The sequence below is a fragment of the Pempheris klunzingeri genome, chromosome 6 (genome assembly GCF_042242105.1).
Source record: "Pempheris klunzingeri isolate RE-2024b chromosome 6, fPemKlu1.hap1, whole genome shotgun sequence".
NCBI lineage: Eukaryota > Metazoa > Chordata > Actinopteri > Acropomatiformes > Pempheridae > Pempheris > Pempheris klunzingeri.
In genome coordinates this window covers 22,055,094-22,073,746 of record NC_092017.1, presented here as the reverse complement: position 1 = coordinate 22,073,746, position 18,653 = coordinate 22,055,094, and the positions used below count along the sequence as shown (strand labels likewise).

General features: G+C 41.6%; 1 protein-coding gene across 1 annotated transcript in view; it reads left to right on the top strand.

The window, feature by feature from the left end:
- Positions 1-16,875, top strand: part of ror1 (receptor tyrosine kinase-like orphan receptor 1) — a 115,133-nt gene extending 98,258 nt beyond the window's left edge. The window contains exons 5-12 of the mRNA XM_070832034.1: positions 4,918-5,045; positions 6,524-6,841; positions 7,710-7,955; positions 8,905-9,119; positions 12,473-12,652; positions 13,325-13,552; positions 13,725-14,089; positions 14,604-16,875. Coding sequence (XP_070688135.1) covers positions 4,918-5,045; positions 6,524-6,841; positions 7,710-7,955; positions 8,905-9,119; positions 12,473-12,652; positions 13,325-13,552; positions 13,725-14,089; positions 14,604-15,306 — 2,383 coding nt within the window. The 3' untranslated portion in view covers positions 15,307-16,875. The remainder of the gene's footprint in view (positions 1-4,917; positions 5,046-6,523; positions 6,842-7,709; positions 7,956-8,904; positions 9,120-12,472; positions 12,653-13,324; positions 13,553-13,724; positions 14,090-14,603) is intronic.
- The last annotated feature ends 1,778 nt before the right edge of the window (positions 16,876-18,653 follow it).

Here is an 18,653-nt window from a genome sequence, read left to right as displayed (position 1 = left end):
GTACCAATGGTTTTAACCATGCAGCTCTGAGAAATTCTAAGAAATGTGGTCACAGCCATCAATTCGTTATCATTCATTTCTGCACAGTATGACACTCAATTAGTAGACCTGCGTCATTGTGATCTGGCAAACCAGTTTAAGTGCAGATTAGTTGTAGTTCACACCTTTCGTGATACAGATGCCAAGAGAGTTCTTCATTCAGTATCTTTTCTCTATGCTTGATGAGGTTCTTTATCATGTTGATTGTTTTCCCAGGTTTTGCTGAGATAATCCTTAAGCATGTATTTATACCAGGCACCACAGGTGGATGGTGTAGGCCTACTTATGAATGTTTTGGTGCCATCTCAGCATCCTGAACTGCCAACTCCCACTACAGACTGTATGGGTCGTAGCTGCTGGAGTAGTCGGCTAATCACATGTCATATTAAATCAATGAATGTTTGTGGTGATTGGCTACAAGCAACATAATATACATAGATATGTGAACAAAAAGGATTCAATGCAGGTATCGTTGGACTGGTGCTGCGTTATTTCAGGCAATACCATAAAGGTGTTGAGTACCGATAGTCAACCCTATTGCCCTCAAAACCCCAAATGCTCTCCCTGCTCATTTTAGTTTCAAAAGTCACTATACTTTTGTTGTATGTTTTCAAAACATCAGCATGGAGCTAAGAAGAAATTCTGGGATTCAGGGGCTGCTGGCCTAAAACAAAAGCAGGGAAGTGTGTGTTTACAAAAACACGTATACCACAAGTTGAGGGGCATCCCCAATCAGGATATGACAGCTGTGAATATAGGCTGCCAGCAGCTCATCTCCTCTTCACTCAGCACCCACAGCAGCTCCTGGAAACGAAACCCTGAAATCTAAAATGTCATCAGGATCCGCCCCTTGCTTCCTCACCCTCAAATCCCATCCTTTCAATATTCCCTCCAACAAAGAGTGTTGAGTTTCACATTACTTTATCCCCAAAACTCAACACAAGCCCATCATCCTGGTCCACAGTGTCCTGATGAGAAACACCCAGATTTACATGCTGAGGCCTAAAGACTTTTTTCACGATCAAACATAATTCAAAGTATAGACCCAACAATGAAACCCAAAGCAGGAGAAGTTGTTTATTCTGGGATAGATGGAGCATATGCTACAGTAGTAATGTTCCACACTTTTTAAGGTGTTTTTGAAGGTATTTTGAGCTATTTTGATAGATAGATAGATAGATAGATAGATAGATAGATAGATAGATAGATAAAGAAGTTGAATAAAGAAAGAATGCATTTAAAGTATCTCCAGGATTAGTTGATTTTTTTGTGTTTCCTTGCTGCAGTTGGTTGTTTCACTGAGCCAATTTTACAGAAGAAAGCTTCATGTTGACAGAGTTGGAGGGAAAGAAGGTGAGGGAACAACAGAGGTGGAGTGAACGAGTTTTAAAGGAGTCCAGCCTTTAGCAGCAAATTGAACTTCCTTTGGAGGATGATTAAGTGTTAAATCGACTGTGAATGATTCATCCATTTTTGTGGGCTCAACATTCAACCTCCTCAGCTATAAAAACTCTCCCTTTCCTGGTAATGTTTCATTTGTCAACAGTCCTCAACTCCTAACCCCCATGTCTGTGGTCAAGGAAGTGTGTATGTGTCAGTTTGTGTCCTTGTGATTGTGTCTCTGTTTGTGTCTGCACAGTAAAAAAAAATGTTTTAGTCTTTGCTGAGAAATTCAATGTAACTCTTCATATGTGTACAGTTTCAGAAAATACACAGAAAACTTGTTACAACCCATCAAAATGTATTAAAAAGCCCCAAATCACTGAAACTGTCTCACACACAACTGTCTCTATTGACACCACCCAGGTGTGAATGTATGTAACCATATGGATGTGAAGCAGGGTGGTGCTGGAAAAAAAAAAAAAGTATGGCTGCTAAGCAAGCGCTTCCTTGAATAAATAATGAGGTTGGAAAAAATGTAATTGGACAATGAATCAATGTCCCCAATACCTTGTTTAGGTTCTGTGGTGAGGCTCGCCTTTCTGTTTAGATCTGGATTATAGATCGGGGCTTGGAGGGAAAGGCCTCTCCTTGTAATTAACTATTATAAAACATTACACAGAGGGCCCGTGGCGTTGGTGTGTAAAATAAAAGGCCTGAACAGCCATCCACTGTTTACACAAATAGCAACCACACTTGGCTCTCCCTGCCTGGAATAGCTTACACACACACAGACATACGCATACACAGAGGGAGAGAAAGCGAGAGAGAAACAGAGAGAGACAAATACAAAACTCAAGAAAATGTTTTTGGAAAACCTCACATGTCTCTCAGTGATTAGTTTATTGTAGATTTGTCTTTCTTTGCTCTATTCAGACATGTTATAAGTCATTTCTGCTGCACTGGGCAGGATACAGACACTTTAATATGCCTCTCAGACATGGCTTTGAATTTAAGTCGACTTGGAAAAGAGTGAAAGAAATTAAAATATAGAAAGCACTGAGGGGCGATTTGTGATTTGGGCTGAGCTGGTTCGGTTGAGGCCGTTCGGGCTGGCCAGAGTTGTAATTTGCCAGCCGGGATCTGGCTGCATTGTGGTGGATCGTCTGTTCTCCCTTGTCATTTACTTGTCTGTGTGTGGCTTGATGTTAGTGTGGATGTGTGTGTCCACCATCCTATGTGACGCACAACCAAACTAACCTCTCGACTGCCTGGACACACTCCAGCCCTCACTTTATATTCTGTGTGTGTGTGTGTGTTTTCTCATGCTCTAGCTGCCTTTTCATATGCTGGTTCATTACATTCAGAATGGTTCCAGCCCAATCAATCATCAAACCCTTCAACTGGGTTTCACAGTGGCAGCTTTTTTTATTACAAGACTCTCCCCTTACATCTTTAATGCCAGACATGATTTTCACCTAAAAGGATGAAGCTCTTTGCCAAAGAATAAATATCTGAAGATGTAGCAGTTTGTGAGTTTGTGGCTTTATGAAGGGGTGCTAAGCTGTGTGCAGGCACACCGCAACATGAACTCATTATTACTGATATCCACATTTTAGTACGAAATTACATATTCCAAGGATAGAATCTGCTTAAACCTGTATTAAGCTGTAAATTTAATGTTACTGTATCTCCATGGAATCGGCAATATGCAGACCACTACTCTATAGTTCTGTGTGTGTGTGTGTCTGTGTGTATGAGTGTGTGTGTGTAAGAGAGAGAGAGAGTGTCCACGTCTGGAAAGCCCATTTAGATCTGAGCAGACGGGCAGGGAGAGAGCTGACCTTGGCCCTTCAGTCACTTAACACTCCTCAGAGAGAGGGAACCGAATGACCTCATACTCACACCAAACTTACACACCCTTGGCATTAAGAGGGCTGTGTGTGTGTGTGTGTGTGTGTGTGTGTGTGTGTGTGTGTGTGTGTGTTTTGTGCACACGTGGATGTTCATTCATTTGGGTATGTGTGCCTGCACTATTGTCACCTTGTTCTCAGTTGCATCTTTAAAGCCTTTTAGTGCAGTTTTATAGTTTGTGAAGTAATTACTGTAATCCACACACTGTTACGTCCCTTGTAAACTACCTGATTCTTGTCAACAAAGGCAGCAGACATGGTTGGATGATAATGAAGCGTTAAGCCGCAACAGCCTCTATTTTGCAGTTAAACACAATGTGAAATGCAGTAGTGTGTATTCATAAAATGGGAGCAACACATTTGTGTTTTAAGTAAGTAAAATATTGTTCTATTAACTTGAAGCAAAGTTGTAAATTACAGCAGTGGTATTTATAATAAATCCAAGGTTAATCTGTAGTGAGTGTTATTGATATCACTATTTAGTATTTTCCAAAATGTCACTGTCTGGTCAGTTTCAAATATAGTACTTCTGTTTGCCATTACTTTAGCAGTGTCTGCAGCATGAGGATGTACTTTCACTAGCCAATAGCTACAGTATGGCTCTTTTGTGCTTGGCTTTATGTGTGTGTGTGTGTGTGTGTGTGTGTGTGTGCGCATGCGCAGTGCCATCATGCACTCGCCTATATATTGTGGTTATGCCTGGTTTTAAAGTCCCCATATGGCACAATTTAAAGCACATGACACAGTGATCTCACACTGAGCAAATAGCTTGCAAGTCAGCGTGTGGTTTGTGTGTGTGTGTGTGTGTGTGTGCGTGTGTGCGCATGCACATTTAAGTGAGTGTGTATGAGAGAGGTGAGACGTGGGAGCTGAACAAGAACGAGGGAAGGAGATAAATGGTTTAAACAAGAAGAGCAAGAACATAGAATGGCAACGTAAAATATAGGATGGGGAGAAAAAAATCCAGAGCCGCCAAAGGAAGTAAAAGTTGTGAAAACATGATCATCAATCTCTCTCTCTTCATATGTTTCAGATTATGGCTCATGATCACTTCTCTCTGCCATAACCAGGAATAAAGTCAAACAGCCAAACTTTAATTCCTAATGCGGTTTACATCTGTGAAGTGTGTGTGTGTGTGTGTGTGTGTGTGTGTGTGTGTGTGTGTGTTTGTGTGTGTGTGTGTGTGTGTGTGTGTGTGTGTGTGTGTGTGTGTGTGTGTGTGTGTGTGTGTGTGTGTGTGTGTGTGTGTGTGTGTGTGTGTGTGTGTGTTTCAGATCCCTGCCTTTGACTTGAATGTGATTTATCTTCAGCCAAGCACAGAGAGACCCTTTATGGTTGAGGGCCATCAACACGAAATAGCCCTCTCCTTCTATTGAAGTGCAACTAGTTGGTTTTATCCAATATTCAAACATAGACTGACCTCTAGTGGTATTTCTATGTATTGCAGCACGTCCAGGCATCTGGAACTCGGTCTGCAGAAGTCACCTGGCTCTTCCAGTTGTACAAACATTGCAGACATATAGTGTGTGTGTTAATATTGTTGGAATATCTGTAAAAAGCTCTTCTTTCTTTCTGTATGTCTCAGGGAGGATATTGATGACGAGGGATTCTGCCAGCCGTACAGAGGTATAGCCTGCGCCCGCTTCATCGGTAATCGCAGCATCTTCGTCGACTCATTGCAGATGCAGGGCGAGATCGAGACCCAGATCACAGGTGAGAAACAGATGAGGTGTATATTGTATTTAAGCTTACTGCAAAAAAATGAATCTCGGGAAAGGTCTAAATGTACGACTACTTGTGCAGTAGATGGCATTCATTCAAAATATAGATTTTCTTTTGCAGAAATTTGAAAATGCACAAAACCATGAAAGCATTATCTAATCTAAGCCTAAGAATTGTCTTTCATCTGGACATATTCTATTTAAATTCGATTTTTGATGATGGCTCAGACACAATTTATCGATATTTGCTTTAGTTTTATACATTAATTTGCAAATATATGCATCTACTTTGAATGTTGCCAAATCAGTTAAGTCTTGAGGCCAAGCTAGTTGTTTCCTTTGAAGTGTTTTCAGTCTGACAAGGAACATCTGATGGCCTGCTTATATCCAGCGAGTTCACTAGTTCAACCATCATTTAGCAATTCTTGCCTTGACCGGCCAAACTCTGCTCGCATATGTCCTCATTCGCCAGGGCTGATAGAGCACCTTTGTAAAGCTGCCCTCTCCGCATACACCAAATCAATGAAAACCATCTGTGAATGTGGACTGTTTAGAAGGTAAACCTTAACTAATATGCAGTAGGAAGAAAACAGATTGTCATTTATGGAGTTCAAAGGAAGTTCACCAGGGTCAGCTTTCTGTACGGAGCACAAATGGCCCACATACTGTTTCGTACTGTTAAACATGTCTGTGTCCCTGCTTCTGTGTTTTTGTATAGTGTGTTAGTGCGCACATGTCCTCAGAGGTCGGGTTAATGTGTATATTATTGATTACATCCGTCAGTTTCTCCCCTGAGCAGCTCAGGGACAAAGAGGCCACGAACTCAGACTCTAATCTGAAACATCAAGGACGTGATAATTAAGATTTATGGTGCCACAGGGCTGTAATAAGCCTACAGTAAGACTGTAAATCATACATTTTAATTCCCAGAATGTCCACATTCAGTAGCTATTCACCATCTTGAATTTAATTTCACTTTCACTGATGTTCAGTATCATTTTATTAATGTTACATGTGCTGTAGGAGGGTTTGGATAACTGCCAGCTTAACTTATTCACTTTATAATCGCTTGTTTTCCCCTCCACCCCACACAGAGCTGCTTTCCTGATAATCCTAACCACAGAAAAGCAGATGCTTGCAATAACCGTACAGTATGACTATGAATCATGCATTTACTGCTGCAGCTTTCATTGTCAGTCTCCCTCTTTGATCCTTCATGTGTTCAGATGCTCAAAAGTTAGTAGCGATGTGAGCAAAGGCTTTTAAACGCATCCTATCTTTTTTATGTCTTTTGGTTAGTGTAGAAAAAGATCAAGAATTTTTTTATTTGTTCTCTTATTACATAAACAACAACAACAACATGAACCATAATAGACATGCTGAATTTGTAAATGAATTATAATACCAAACTGTGTTGCTTAAAAGAAATTGATGAAATTAATATATTACTTTTGTCTCTTCTCTTTCCAGCCGCCTTCACCATGATTGGGACATCCAACCATTTGTCCGATCGCTGCTCCCAGTTCGCCATCCCCTCTCTTTGCCACTTTGCCTTCCCGACATGCGACCGCAGCTCTGGAACCGACAAACCGCGGGACCTGTGTAAGGACGAGTGTGAGATCCTGGAGAACGACTTGTGTAAAACAGAGTACATGATCGCCCGCTCGAACCCCATCATCCTGAAGAGACTGAAGCTGCCAAACTGTGAGGACCTGGCTGCCTCTGACAGCCCCGAGGCTGCCAACTGTCTGAGGATCGGCATCCCCATGGCCGAGCCCATTAACAAGAGTAAGATGTGTTCACCTGCTGAATGTGTGATTTCCTGAACCAGGTTTTGCCTGAAAATTGAAAAAAAATGCCTGAAAAAATGTATTATTGAAATAGTTGACAAATAATGTATTCGTATTGACTAATCGATTCATCAGCTCATCTTTGCTCCTCTAGTCAAACTTACGAAAACCAAAATAAGAAATTCAACTCTGGTCTTCAGTTCCTCATAAAGCTTTTTAAATGCAGCACTTCATTTATATTTCCAGACATCAGAGTTGGCTGCAAACATTGGAATGCAAAAAGACATAGTGTCCTTCTCACAACATTCAATGTTCAATGTCCTAGCAAAGTGGTTTGTAAAGATTTTTGAAAGCCATCAAACAAGTTTTAGTTGATTTTGATAATAATAATAAGAATAAAAATCTCTTGTTATCTGGAAGATAGAAAATTTAACAAACAATAAAAAAAACAAACAAGTTCTACTCAACAGAAAATGGTTTGTTGCATTGTAAAGTGTTTTGTAGTAAAAACGGGCTAAGAACAAAAACTCACTCACATTCACGCAAACTAATTGTAGGGAGGATAACTAGCAATCATCTTATTATTGGTGTCCAGGACATGGTCCCTGTGCGTGGCCCCCTGTGAGCGGCCAGCCCAAATGTTGTCGAAAAAATTCTCGTTCATTTTTTGTTGCTTGTGGCGGCTGAAAAGAGGAAAGCGGGACCAGCAGCCCAGTGCTGCGGCACATGAGGACACAGACCTCTGAGTTCCATGGAAAGTCCTGTCACCTACCAGCCATCCACAAGACAAACATAGTAGAAAGTAGTGATACTGACTGCTCACACAATAACCTAATGCACAACCACACCTTCTTCTTCTCCCCCAGATCACAAATGTTATAACAGCAGCGGGGCAGACTACAGAGGGACGGTCAGTATGACCAAGTCGGGGCGTCAGTGTCAGCCGTGGAACTCCCAGTATCCTCATAGCCACACCTACCTGGCCATTCGCTACCCAGAGCTGAACGGGGGACACTCGTACTGTCGCAACCCTGGAAACAAACACGAGGCCCCCTGGTGCTTCACGCTGGATGAGGGCGTCCGCATGGAGCTCTGTGACATAGCCATCTGCGGTAGTACACTAGAATATGTTATATAAGGCTACGTTAATGAGATTCACAGTGTGTAATTGTCTTTGTAGCACATTTGCTGACATTTGATTTGATGCAGTAACACATTTCTTATTCATATAATAAAGCTTAATTCTAAGTTAATTCTATTTTTTTTATATATATAATCTCCTGATCCACTGTCCAAATGACTCATTTAGCAAAATATTGTACTATTTTTCTTAATTTCCAAAGTGTAATTTCATAGTATTTGGCAATGAAATGCATGAGACTTTTATTTCAGCTATTCTTTATTCTTCTAGCTTTCTATTTTCAACCATAATTCCTTCTTTTTTTTAATTAGTCTTACTGGATCATTGAAGTAATAAAAGATGTTGTAAAAATGCAGCAGTATGACAAAATTGTGATCTGTATGTTATATCGGGTTGTAAGTAATGATTATTTTTATGGTTAATTGTTGTCAATCAATCAATCAAACAATCTTTATTTATAGAGCACCATTTCATAACAGCGTTATCTCAAGACGCTTTACATAAAGAGCAGGTCTAGACCAAACTCTTTAATTAGAGAGAGAGACCCAATAGCAGCATAACTAGGGGCTGGTCCAAGACCTGAGCCACCAGTAGGCCTGCATTCTGGGAGCGCAGTACTCTACTGGGGTAGTACGGTACTATGAGTTCTTTAAGATATGTTGTCAATTGTTTGGTCCATAAAATACTAGAAAATTGCAAAAATAACCACATTTCCCAGCGCCCCATGTGATGTCAAGATATTTCTCATCCCTAACCCTTGTATCAGCCTTCTAAAACCCAAAGATATTGAACTGAAAAAATTAATCCGTTACCTAAACTGTTCAAGCTTAATTTTCCGTCAGTTGACTAAACAATGAATAGCTCCGCTATGCCTCTTTATCTGTCTGATGCCATTTCTCTCTCTACATCCATCCCTACAGACCATAAAGACAAGTCTGGCGGCAGCAACTTGGAGATCTTGTACATCCTGGTTCCCAGTGTGGCAATCCCATTAGCCATTGCTTTGCTCTTTTTCTTTATTTGTGTGTGCCGCAACAACCAGAAGTCCTCCAGGCCTCCTGCTCCTCGCCAGCCCAAACCAGTCCGAGGGCAAAACGTGGAGATGTCCATGCTCACAACTGCATACAAGCCAAAGGTAAAGCAGCACAGTACATGACTCTACTTCACTGAGACTTAGACGTAGGGGTGGTCCATTATTTTCCGTTTTTTTTTTATGTTGACTGAGCTCTCTGTCCATGTTTACACAACACAAGGAAGAAATTAGAATAAAATGACAAGTACACACTCCCATATTCCATGAACAAATGTCAAAATAGCATGAGGAGATATGACGGGTAACTCATTGTTTGGAGTTTTGATGATGAATGGATCCATATGGGGAAATCATATTCTGGGACTGACAGCCTCTCAAGCAGTACTGAACTGCCTCTTATGTGTATATTTATGTTATCTGTAGTCACAAAGAGCTCACAGAGAAATAATAAATTACAAGGGTTATTGTTATAGGTAGAAACATCTTGCACATTAACATTGTGGTTGTAGTTACTGTATGTTTCACTCACTTTTTAATGAGGGTTGCTAAAATAAACAGACTAGGACACACACTCAGTCTTTTCACTTTGTGAGTCAGGGGGAAAACCACACTCACATAATGATGCACGTAATACCACTGACATGATAGTCCTCAATTATCCTCCCCACTCTCTGCCTTTTCTCTCTGCCACATTTTTGCTGAGCATTACAGAAGTATAAACTTTAGTCTTCCTGGTATAATCTTACCCATCTCCCTGCACTTCACCAGTACTGCTAAAGTCACACATATATACATATATAGCAGCGTTTTGGACTCTTCTATGGTGAATTTAGACCAGTGCTCTTTTGCTTTGTTTGTCTTTATAAGTCATAAGAGCAGGACGGAGTCAAAACACTGGTACTGTGTGTCAACTGGGATACGCTGCAGCATGCTGGGGTTACTGGCTCAAGTGTGTGTGTGCGTGTGTGTGCGTGCTTGTGGAAATGACCTGTGTTAGGCAAAGCCTCAGATCTCTGTCATCAGAGCTCAGCAGGTCCAGGAATGTTGAACTGAAGCTCTTTTCCTCTCTGTTTATTTCTCTCCCGCTGTCTCTTTTTGCACATTTCTCCCTCACACTCCTCCTCTCGCTGCTGCTCTCACTTAAACCATGTCTCTTTGTTGCTCTTCTTCTGTCTCTCCCTCCATCCCTTTACCTCGGTGCCTCTTTTTCATCTGCCACTCTCTCCCTTCTCCCTCCCCTCCATCTTTCACAGAACCTCTTTGTAATGTAGATCACCAAGCCCCTGCTCTGCCAGCCAACACATAGCTCACATTAGGATCTGTATCATGTTTCTTTCAAGGTTGCACACTCAGTCATATCATGTCTGTTTATCTTTTTCCACATACATTTGGTGGTGGAGCGGTGGGTGGGTTTATCTAGACAGTGTGTCTGCTTGTTCAAACCATAGCTGATGCTCAAGGTAATGTGTATAATATTACCATCAACAGCTGAAGAAAGAACCGCAAGATGTCACCGAAGCGTCAGAAGCCATTAATATCTGTAGTTTATTTTGTTTTTTGTGATGGAACAAATGTTTCACTGGCCTAAAAAGGGAGTCTCTCCTCGCTGCGTTTAAATGACAACCTCTGCAAAGAGTCACGTAGTTATGGCATTATACAATGCATTTTACATGGTGTTTGCTTTTACAAAGGTAAAAGTCTTACTTCTGTTTCCAGTACATGTATGTGCTCTGATAGCTAAAACCCTTAATCCACAAAACAATTTGGATAAATGTGTGTTAAAAATTGTACAGTAATATATGTGTATTATTACTCTGTTCCCAATCCCTCTTATCTACAACTTTGTCTTGGGCTCAGGTTAGGCTGCTACCAAGCAGGGTTTTGCTGCAGGGTCACAGAGAGGCCATTGCCTGTGACAATCCATTTAGACACGCATAAACACACACACACACACACATGCACAAACCTGCTGTGGTATGAGGAGGATCTAAGGGTTTGGGTGTGAGGAGAAAAGAAGGGGTGAAACAAACCCATAACTAAAAACATCTGTGTCTCTCATAACATCAGCAGGCCTCCACACTGGTCTTATATAGACACACACACACATACACACACTTTGCCCCCCTCAGAGATCATACAGGCCCGTGAGGAATTTCATTATTCATCTCAGAGTTCCTGGAATCTGAAAATCTCTGCCAACCTCTCCTCACCTTTTATCTTCAAGTACAGTTACACACACACCTACTGGAGCTCTCTCTATAAATCTTTCATACACACAAACACACACATAAAAAAAAAATCCCCACCCACTCTCGTTCTAAGATCACCTGGACAGCTCAAGGATATGAGAGTTTAGCTGAAGTCATGAAGGATAAACAACCAGAGGAAATGAGACAAATAACACACACACTCACACAGGTAGAGAATTTCCCACTAATTTGTTGATAGTGTTTTCTCTGGCTTTGCTGCTTGATTTATTATTTAGAATATTTAGTGTGGTTTTGAATCATTGCAGTAGTTCAACTTAATTGTGTCTTTGTTGTTTTGTCTATTCTAGTGTGTCTGGCACTGATCTGACGGTAAACGATATTACTCTCTCCAAAAATCCACTTTTAAAGAATTGTAAATTAAAATCATTAAGTGACTTTATTACATCCATTATCTGAACCAGGTCCCAGTCTGTAATGTCATTTATTATTAGATACATAAACACAGAAATCAGATGTCTGTGTTTTGAATGCATTTTCTGAATTTGTTAATTTGATGTATTCAAGCTAAATCGGGGTGTTAAGTTTGTCTTTGATTAAGAAGTAGGTTGGATCAAATCCAACTGCATTATAAAAACTGTGTGACCCTGTCATAACCCCACAGCTCAGTCCTGTTGGATTTAGCTGTACAAACAAACCTCCAGTCTATATCCTCCTCAGTATGAATAAAAGACTAAAAAAGGAAATGTCCCCCTTCCCAAAGCAAGCTATGGCTTTTTCTGTTATTTCTGCAGCTGATTCATATAGTTTTACTGGCAAGAGAAGGAATTTCTTCGTCTTACTAAAAGCTGCTAACCTGTCAGTTAAATGACATTTTCAAGCTGTGGACGTGTTGCCAGATTTCACAATTTTCCCACATCGCTCTCCAAAGGCTTAAAGGGAGTCATTAAGAGCTGATGTAATGGATTGAGTCTGATTATAACAATTATCAACTCTCTGGGCTATACTTACATTTTTTTTTTACAACTCAAGAACACATTTTCTGTTGTATTAGGCAGGCCGCCTGCATCGAATTAGAAGCACCAATGTAAACTTCATGTCAACATTTCACTTTTCCACACAAGGATAATGGTGAAGAAAGAGTACTGGCCCAACAAAGGAAATAATGATATCATTTTTCTGTCACATCTCTCTACTCACTGATCTCATTCCTTCCTTTTTTCTCTCCTCCTCTTGTTCTCTTTACAGAGTAAGGCCAAAGAACTTCCCCTGTCAGCCGTGCGTTTCATGGAGGAGCTTGGAGAGTGCCCTTTAGGGAAGATCTACAAAGGTCACCTGTATCTGCCTGGCATGGACCAGGCACAGCTCGTGGCCATAAAGACCCTGAAGGATATCTCCAGTGCCCAGCATTGGGGCGACTTGCAGCAGGTACAGAATGGATTTCTGCTTCCAGAGCTTTAAGTTTACTTCCTCCAACTTTGCACAAGTTAAATATTTACGCAGAAATGTTTAAAAAGTTATTTTAGAGACATGCTTCTAACTGGCAAGGGTGTGGATTGCTGAAATGAAATGTGGTACTCAAATATTCTGTCTTAAACTACAAGGGACTATATTTCCCAGTGGAAACATCTCTCTTCCCACAAGATTTGAGGCATGACTTGTTATATTTGTGCAGAAGGTGAACGTGGTGGGCGATGGCAGACTGTATATGGCTAAAAATCACTGTACAGCTGATTATTTCACTTGAAATAGTTCCAAAAATAAACTGTAACCACTGTCAGACTGTCCAGATAAATTTAGATGTTAAGGAGGATTGAAACAGACGACTTGTAAAAACATAATCCTCCCTTTCCATGCACAGAGTTGGCTGACCTGAAATGCCAGCCTTCAAAGTGATACACCAAAAATCAGTGTTTTCAGTTTGAAACACTCAGCTCCAACAAACTTCAGCTACTCTTCAAGGCCACAGTATTTCACTCGAATGTTTCAGGGTGCAATTATCTTATAAAAAGTATTTCCTCAATGGGTTTTTATTTGAATGAAGCTGCTATCTTTATGTTTCCTTCTTGGTCACTGCTCACTTTTTGGTTTCCATCACAGGAGGCCGCAGTGCTGACAGAGCTGCAGCACCCAAACGTGGTGTGCCTACTGGGTGTGGTGACCCAGGAGCAGCCTGTCTGTATGCTGTTTGAGTTTTTGCCCCAAGGCGACCTACACGAGTTCCTCATCATGCGCTCGCCACACTCTGACGTTGGCTGCAGCAGTGATGAGGATGGCACTGTGAAATCCAGCCTGGATCACGGAGACTTCCTGCATATGGCCGTACAGGTGGGATATAAAAGAAGTTAAATCAAAGTGATCAGATTGATGGATTCCTCAACTTCACAGTTTAGTCACGTCCCTTTGCTTTCCTGTTAATCCTTCCACCTCACTGTGTACCAGACATAGTTCACTTCTGCATACTTCTTAAATGATTTTCTTTCTGACTAATCAAACCCAGGTGACTGCTGGGATGGAGTACTTGGCCAGCCACTTTTACGTCCATAAAGACCTTGCAGCTCGGAACATTCTAGTGGGCGAACAGCTCCACGTCAAGATCTCCGATCTGGGTCTCTCCAGAGAGATCTACTCCTCAGACTACTTCTGCATCCAGCCCAAAACTCTGCTGCCCATCCGCTGGATGCCCCCCGAGGCCATCACGTACGGCAAGTTCACCACAGACTCGGACATCTGGTCATTCGGAGTTGTTCTGTGGGAGATCTTCAGCTACGGACTGCAGCCCTATTACGGCTTCTCCAATCAGGAAGTGATGGAGATGGTGAGAAAGAGGCAGCTGCTGCCCTGCCCTGAGGACTGTCCGCCAAGGTATGTCCAGGCTAATGTTGCTGTGAAGGAAATTAGGGGAAGGTAATCCTGTACATACATGGTGTACCTTATTTGGATCCTCCCCTTGTGTTAACGCAGCCCACATACGTCATTGTATCTTCACCTTCTTCTGAGATTTAGACAACAAATGTGGCAAGTGTTTAAAAGCCATCGCTGCTTGTTTTTCTACTTATTAATTAGAAAAGAAAAACTTAACCTATTCGAGTCACAATTACATTATGCAACATGTCCACCAGAACCTCTACAATTTATATCCTCATTTTCTACAGTTTCGAACGTTTAAGCTACAAATGGCATTTGTTTTGGTCTTTGAAGATTGGTATTGAATATATCACCTAACTAGGTACATTCACTATAGGTGTAAAAATGTGAAAAACATTGTGGGGATGTCTGTATTGTCAGTTTTAGGTGATAACATTTGTATATTAAATCAAACCTGGCTTTTAAAGGAATTCTAACAATTGCCTGATAACTAACTAACTCTGTCTCTCAGGTTTTATGGTTTAATGACTGAATGCTGGCAGGAGGGACCAGCACGTCGCCCGCGCTTCAAGGACATCCACGCCCGCCTGCGAGCCTGGGAGGGGATGTCATCCCACGCCAGCTCCAGCACGCCCTCTGGAGGCGGCGGTAACGCCACCACACTGACCACCTCGCTCAGCGCCAGCCCTGTAAGCAACCTCAGCAACCCGCGCTACGCTGCTGCCGCTGCTGCAGCTGCGGGATACCTCTATCCAGCCCAGGCTATTCCCTCACCAGGCCAGATGGGTCCAATTACAGCTTGGACACCCATGGCTGTGCCCCAAAGCCACCAGCGCTATATCCCCGTCAATGGATACCCCATTCCACCAGGATACGCAGCTTTTCCAGCCCACTTCTCTGCTCCTGTCCCACCGACCAGGGTCATCCAGCACCACCTGCCCCCTCCCAAAAGCCGCTCACCCAGCAGCGCCAGCGGCTCCACCAGCACGGGTCACGTCAGTGGTGTGCCCTCCACCACGGGCTCCAACCATGACGCCAACACGCCGCTGCTTTCCCACTGCATCATGCCGGGGAGTGGGGGAGGACCGGCTCAGCTCTACGGACAAGTTTGCCAGAAGGGGATGGGACAACTGGACCACGCATCACAAACAGCGCTGCTCGCTGCCGATTCTGACGTACTGATGTACGACTCAGTCATCACCGCAGACCTGTAGATAGATGGAGGATATTCGCACTCTTTTTCCATCGGGGCCCAAGTTTGAGAAGTTTAGCTTCTCATTCAGGGACCCGGTCTAACAATTCTATTATAGAAACTGACCTGTACGCACATCTGGGTGTGCTAAAAACACTGCCACAGCTCCACACGTATATACACAGCTGTCTGACTTTTTAATGTCTTATTGTTTAAAGCAAGTGTACTTACTACCATGGTTTGAAAATGTTGTGTTATTATTTTAACCTCTGTGTAAATACGGTACATAAGTCCTGAATGAATGAATGAAATACAAAGATATATATTCAATAGAACTTTTTATTAAGGAAAAAAATGTAAAGGTGAAAAAGTAGCAAGTTCACCCTGTGTCCTCAGAAATGATTTGCAATACAGTCTGACAAAAAGTCCCTGTGTCAACAAGCCAGTCAATGGACTGTTTCAGGCAGGATGTGAAGGAAACACTGACATTTGTACCATGACCTTTATGTGCCTTTCAGCAGTGGTGTGACTTGCTTGTTTCTGCACATACTAAAACACAAAAGTGTGCTGTGCATTTGCTTGTACAGTGAATGAAACCGAGCGTTAACCAAGCGGACAAAAATGGGAACAGCGGACTGAATAAACAAGAAGTTCAGCAGCTTATACTGAGAGGACCAGCACCGGCCTGCTCGAATACAGCAGTATACAAGGCATACAGGTGGCGTACCCCGCCTTTTGGGTTTCTCGTATTGTGGCCAGACGGCTAATGGCTAATGTGAGAGCTCCTGATGGAAGCAGCTGGAGTACAAGCTAAAAACGGACTGGCTACAGGTGATACGCTGGCACTCGTCCAGGCACTGAGCTCTGGCAGATTGCATCATCATTTTCACGCAAAATCCCTTCAGAAATGACACCTGAATGTTTTTTGTGCAACCTCGGCATGACTGTCCGACACTTTTGCAGCATGGACACAGGCATCTTTCAGGCCTTTTTCAAATCTCAGTATGCAGTTTTCCAGGCTGAGGAACAAGGAAGCTGGGAGTACTTCAGACTGGACGATAAACTCTTGGTCAGACTTTGATTGTCCCTTCTTTCCTCTATCTTTCACCTTCGCTGTTGGTCAATCTTTCATTATTTCTTCCTCCTCCTTTTCTCCTCTCATACCGTCTTCCACCCTCCCAGCAGATATAGCATCTAACTTTAAATGCTGGCTGCAGATGACCCCCGTACAGATCCACATGTGAAACCACGTAGCTCTCATATCCTTGACAGCCTCCACAGCTAAACTGGACCGGTCTCAGGGCAAACCCTTCATTCACCACACGAGGGCTGGGGTCGATTTACTGTCAGTGATGTAAGCTAATATTTCACCCTCACTAAAGAACATTTTTTATTGTAAATTGGATATGGCATTGTTTTTCAGTGTTTGAATCTTGAAGGAACTTAAAGATTGAATTACAGGGCTTGTCTTCATGTCTTTTCCTTTCCTGTTTTTCCAAAATTCTGTATTGTGCAAAACATACCATTCAAGACATGGAGGAAAGAAAGTACTAAAAGCAGAGAGGGTTAACACACACGAAGCTCATAGCTGATAATATTACAGTCACAAAAATGATGATTTTTTTAAGGGATCAACCATGTGCATGAACAAAAACACAAATGAATACTAGGTTTGAGTTGCTTAAATGTAAGCCCACTCTGTGCCTAAGCCTAGGAATGTTTGACCTGAATAAGGATCAATTTCATGACATTTATGTTTGTTGTTTTTATTTAATTCTGTATCAGTAAATGGTAGGCATCCTGGTATCATTGGTTGGTATGATATTGCCAACTGTACTGACTTTTAGGTGATCCCAACAACAGCAAGGGCAGGTTTTAAAAGAAAAGAAACAAAATGAATCTGCCCATTTTTTCCGAGTTTCCTTGTGAGTTTCTAAAATTACAGCTGTATTAATGTTTCATCATGTCCAGTGTCCAGTAGCAGGTGATTTATGACTTTGGATGCATGTCAATTCTCAGTCCTATAATCAAAGTGTTATTATTTGATGTTGGTTAATTAGAAGCACGGCTCAATATGAAAAGATGAAGCTTTTGTTAGATTAAAAAAAAGTAACGGAACCAGCCGCAGTAACAGTCAGTGACCTTAGACGAACAGGTGTAGTAGACAATCATTAGTTTTTAATGGTCGGTAAGTGTCCCAGACTGTACATATGTTTTGCACTCTGCTGTTGTTTAGACTATCAATCAGCTGTATTTGCTAACCAGCATGACACAGGGGTACGCTGACAGCGTTTTGCTGTGGATGTGCAAAGCATAAAGCACAGTGCTTGTTGCCCATAGTGGATTTTTTTTTCATGATAAATTTTTAAGTTGACATTTGTGGAATGTAGACAAGACTGATCTGTTCACTTCAGTATTTAGTTCAACGACCCTTAAACTCTTCAAATCATGTCTACTCTTTGATGTCCGTACAAGAAAACAGCTGCCAGAAAAGCAACTGCTTCAATTCACTGTAGACTAAAATCAAAATAAGTAGATTTACATTAGACTGAGCTTAACACCGAGATAATGTGCTCAAACCAAACATGGTCACTAGATGCTGATTGTCTATGAAATGACGGGAGAAGATCTTGTTTCCAACATGGGGGGAGATTTGTTCCTTGTGTCAAATTTAGTCCAGGGTTATTTTAAAAGTTTTAAGTTAATTTCCTCATTGATTTTTTATTTTTTTTATCTCACAGCCGCCTTTTGTCTCTGTACTTTATTTTTATGTTCCTCTGAAGCAGATCGCGCTACCATGGCATCTTATTTTGTACCTCCAGCGTGTAAAGGATTAATGTATACTAATATAGCAGTGCAACAAAACCACTTGTACACAAGACTGTGAATCATAATCAAGTCTATGTATTTTTGTATTTGGCAAAAAAAATTCATCATAGTGCCTTTTTAGTTTTATTCTAGATCATTTTTTTTAAAAACAAAACAAAATACAAGTCAGTTTATATTACAATAACAGTGTACCCATCACAGAAGGTTTACATGCTTATCCTTTTGACCGAGAGAGGCCTTGTCTTTGTATTTTGTCTGAACATTTTTGCACAGATGTTTTGTATTGCAAAATCATTTATTAAATGATGTTGTTTGGTTAACCTTGGAGTCAACACAATAGTTCATTTGCAGGCAAGCTGAAATTGTGGGGCTTTGTTTTTGTGTTTTTTTGTAATGAGGAACTGCCATCGTTGGCTTGGCACTCGGGGTTGTAATGGCAGTGTGAATCCACTGGGTTTCACCAAATCACCATCTCTGTGGATTTTCTCCACCTTGTGTTCCTCATAATCGTAGTAACTGTTGTTGACCAGGTGGTGGTGC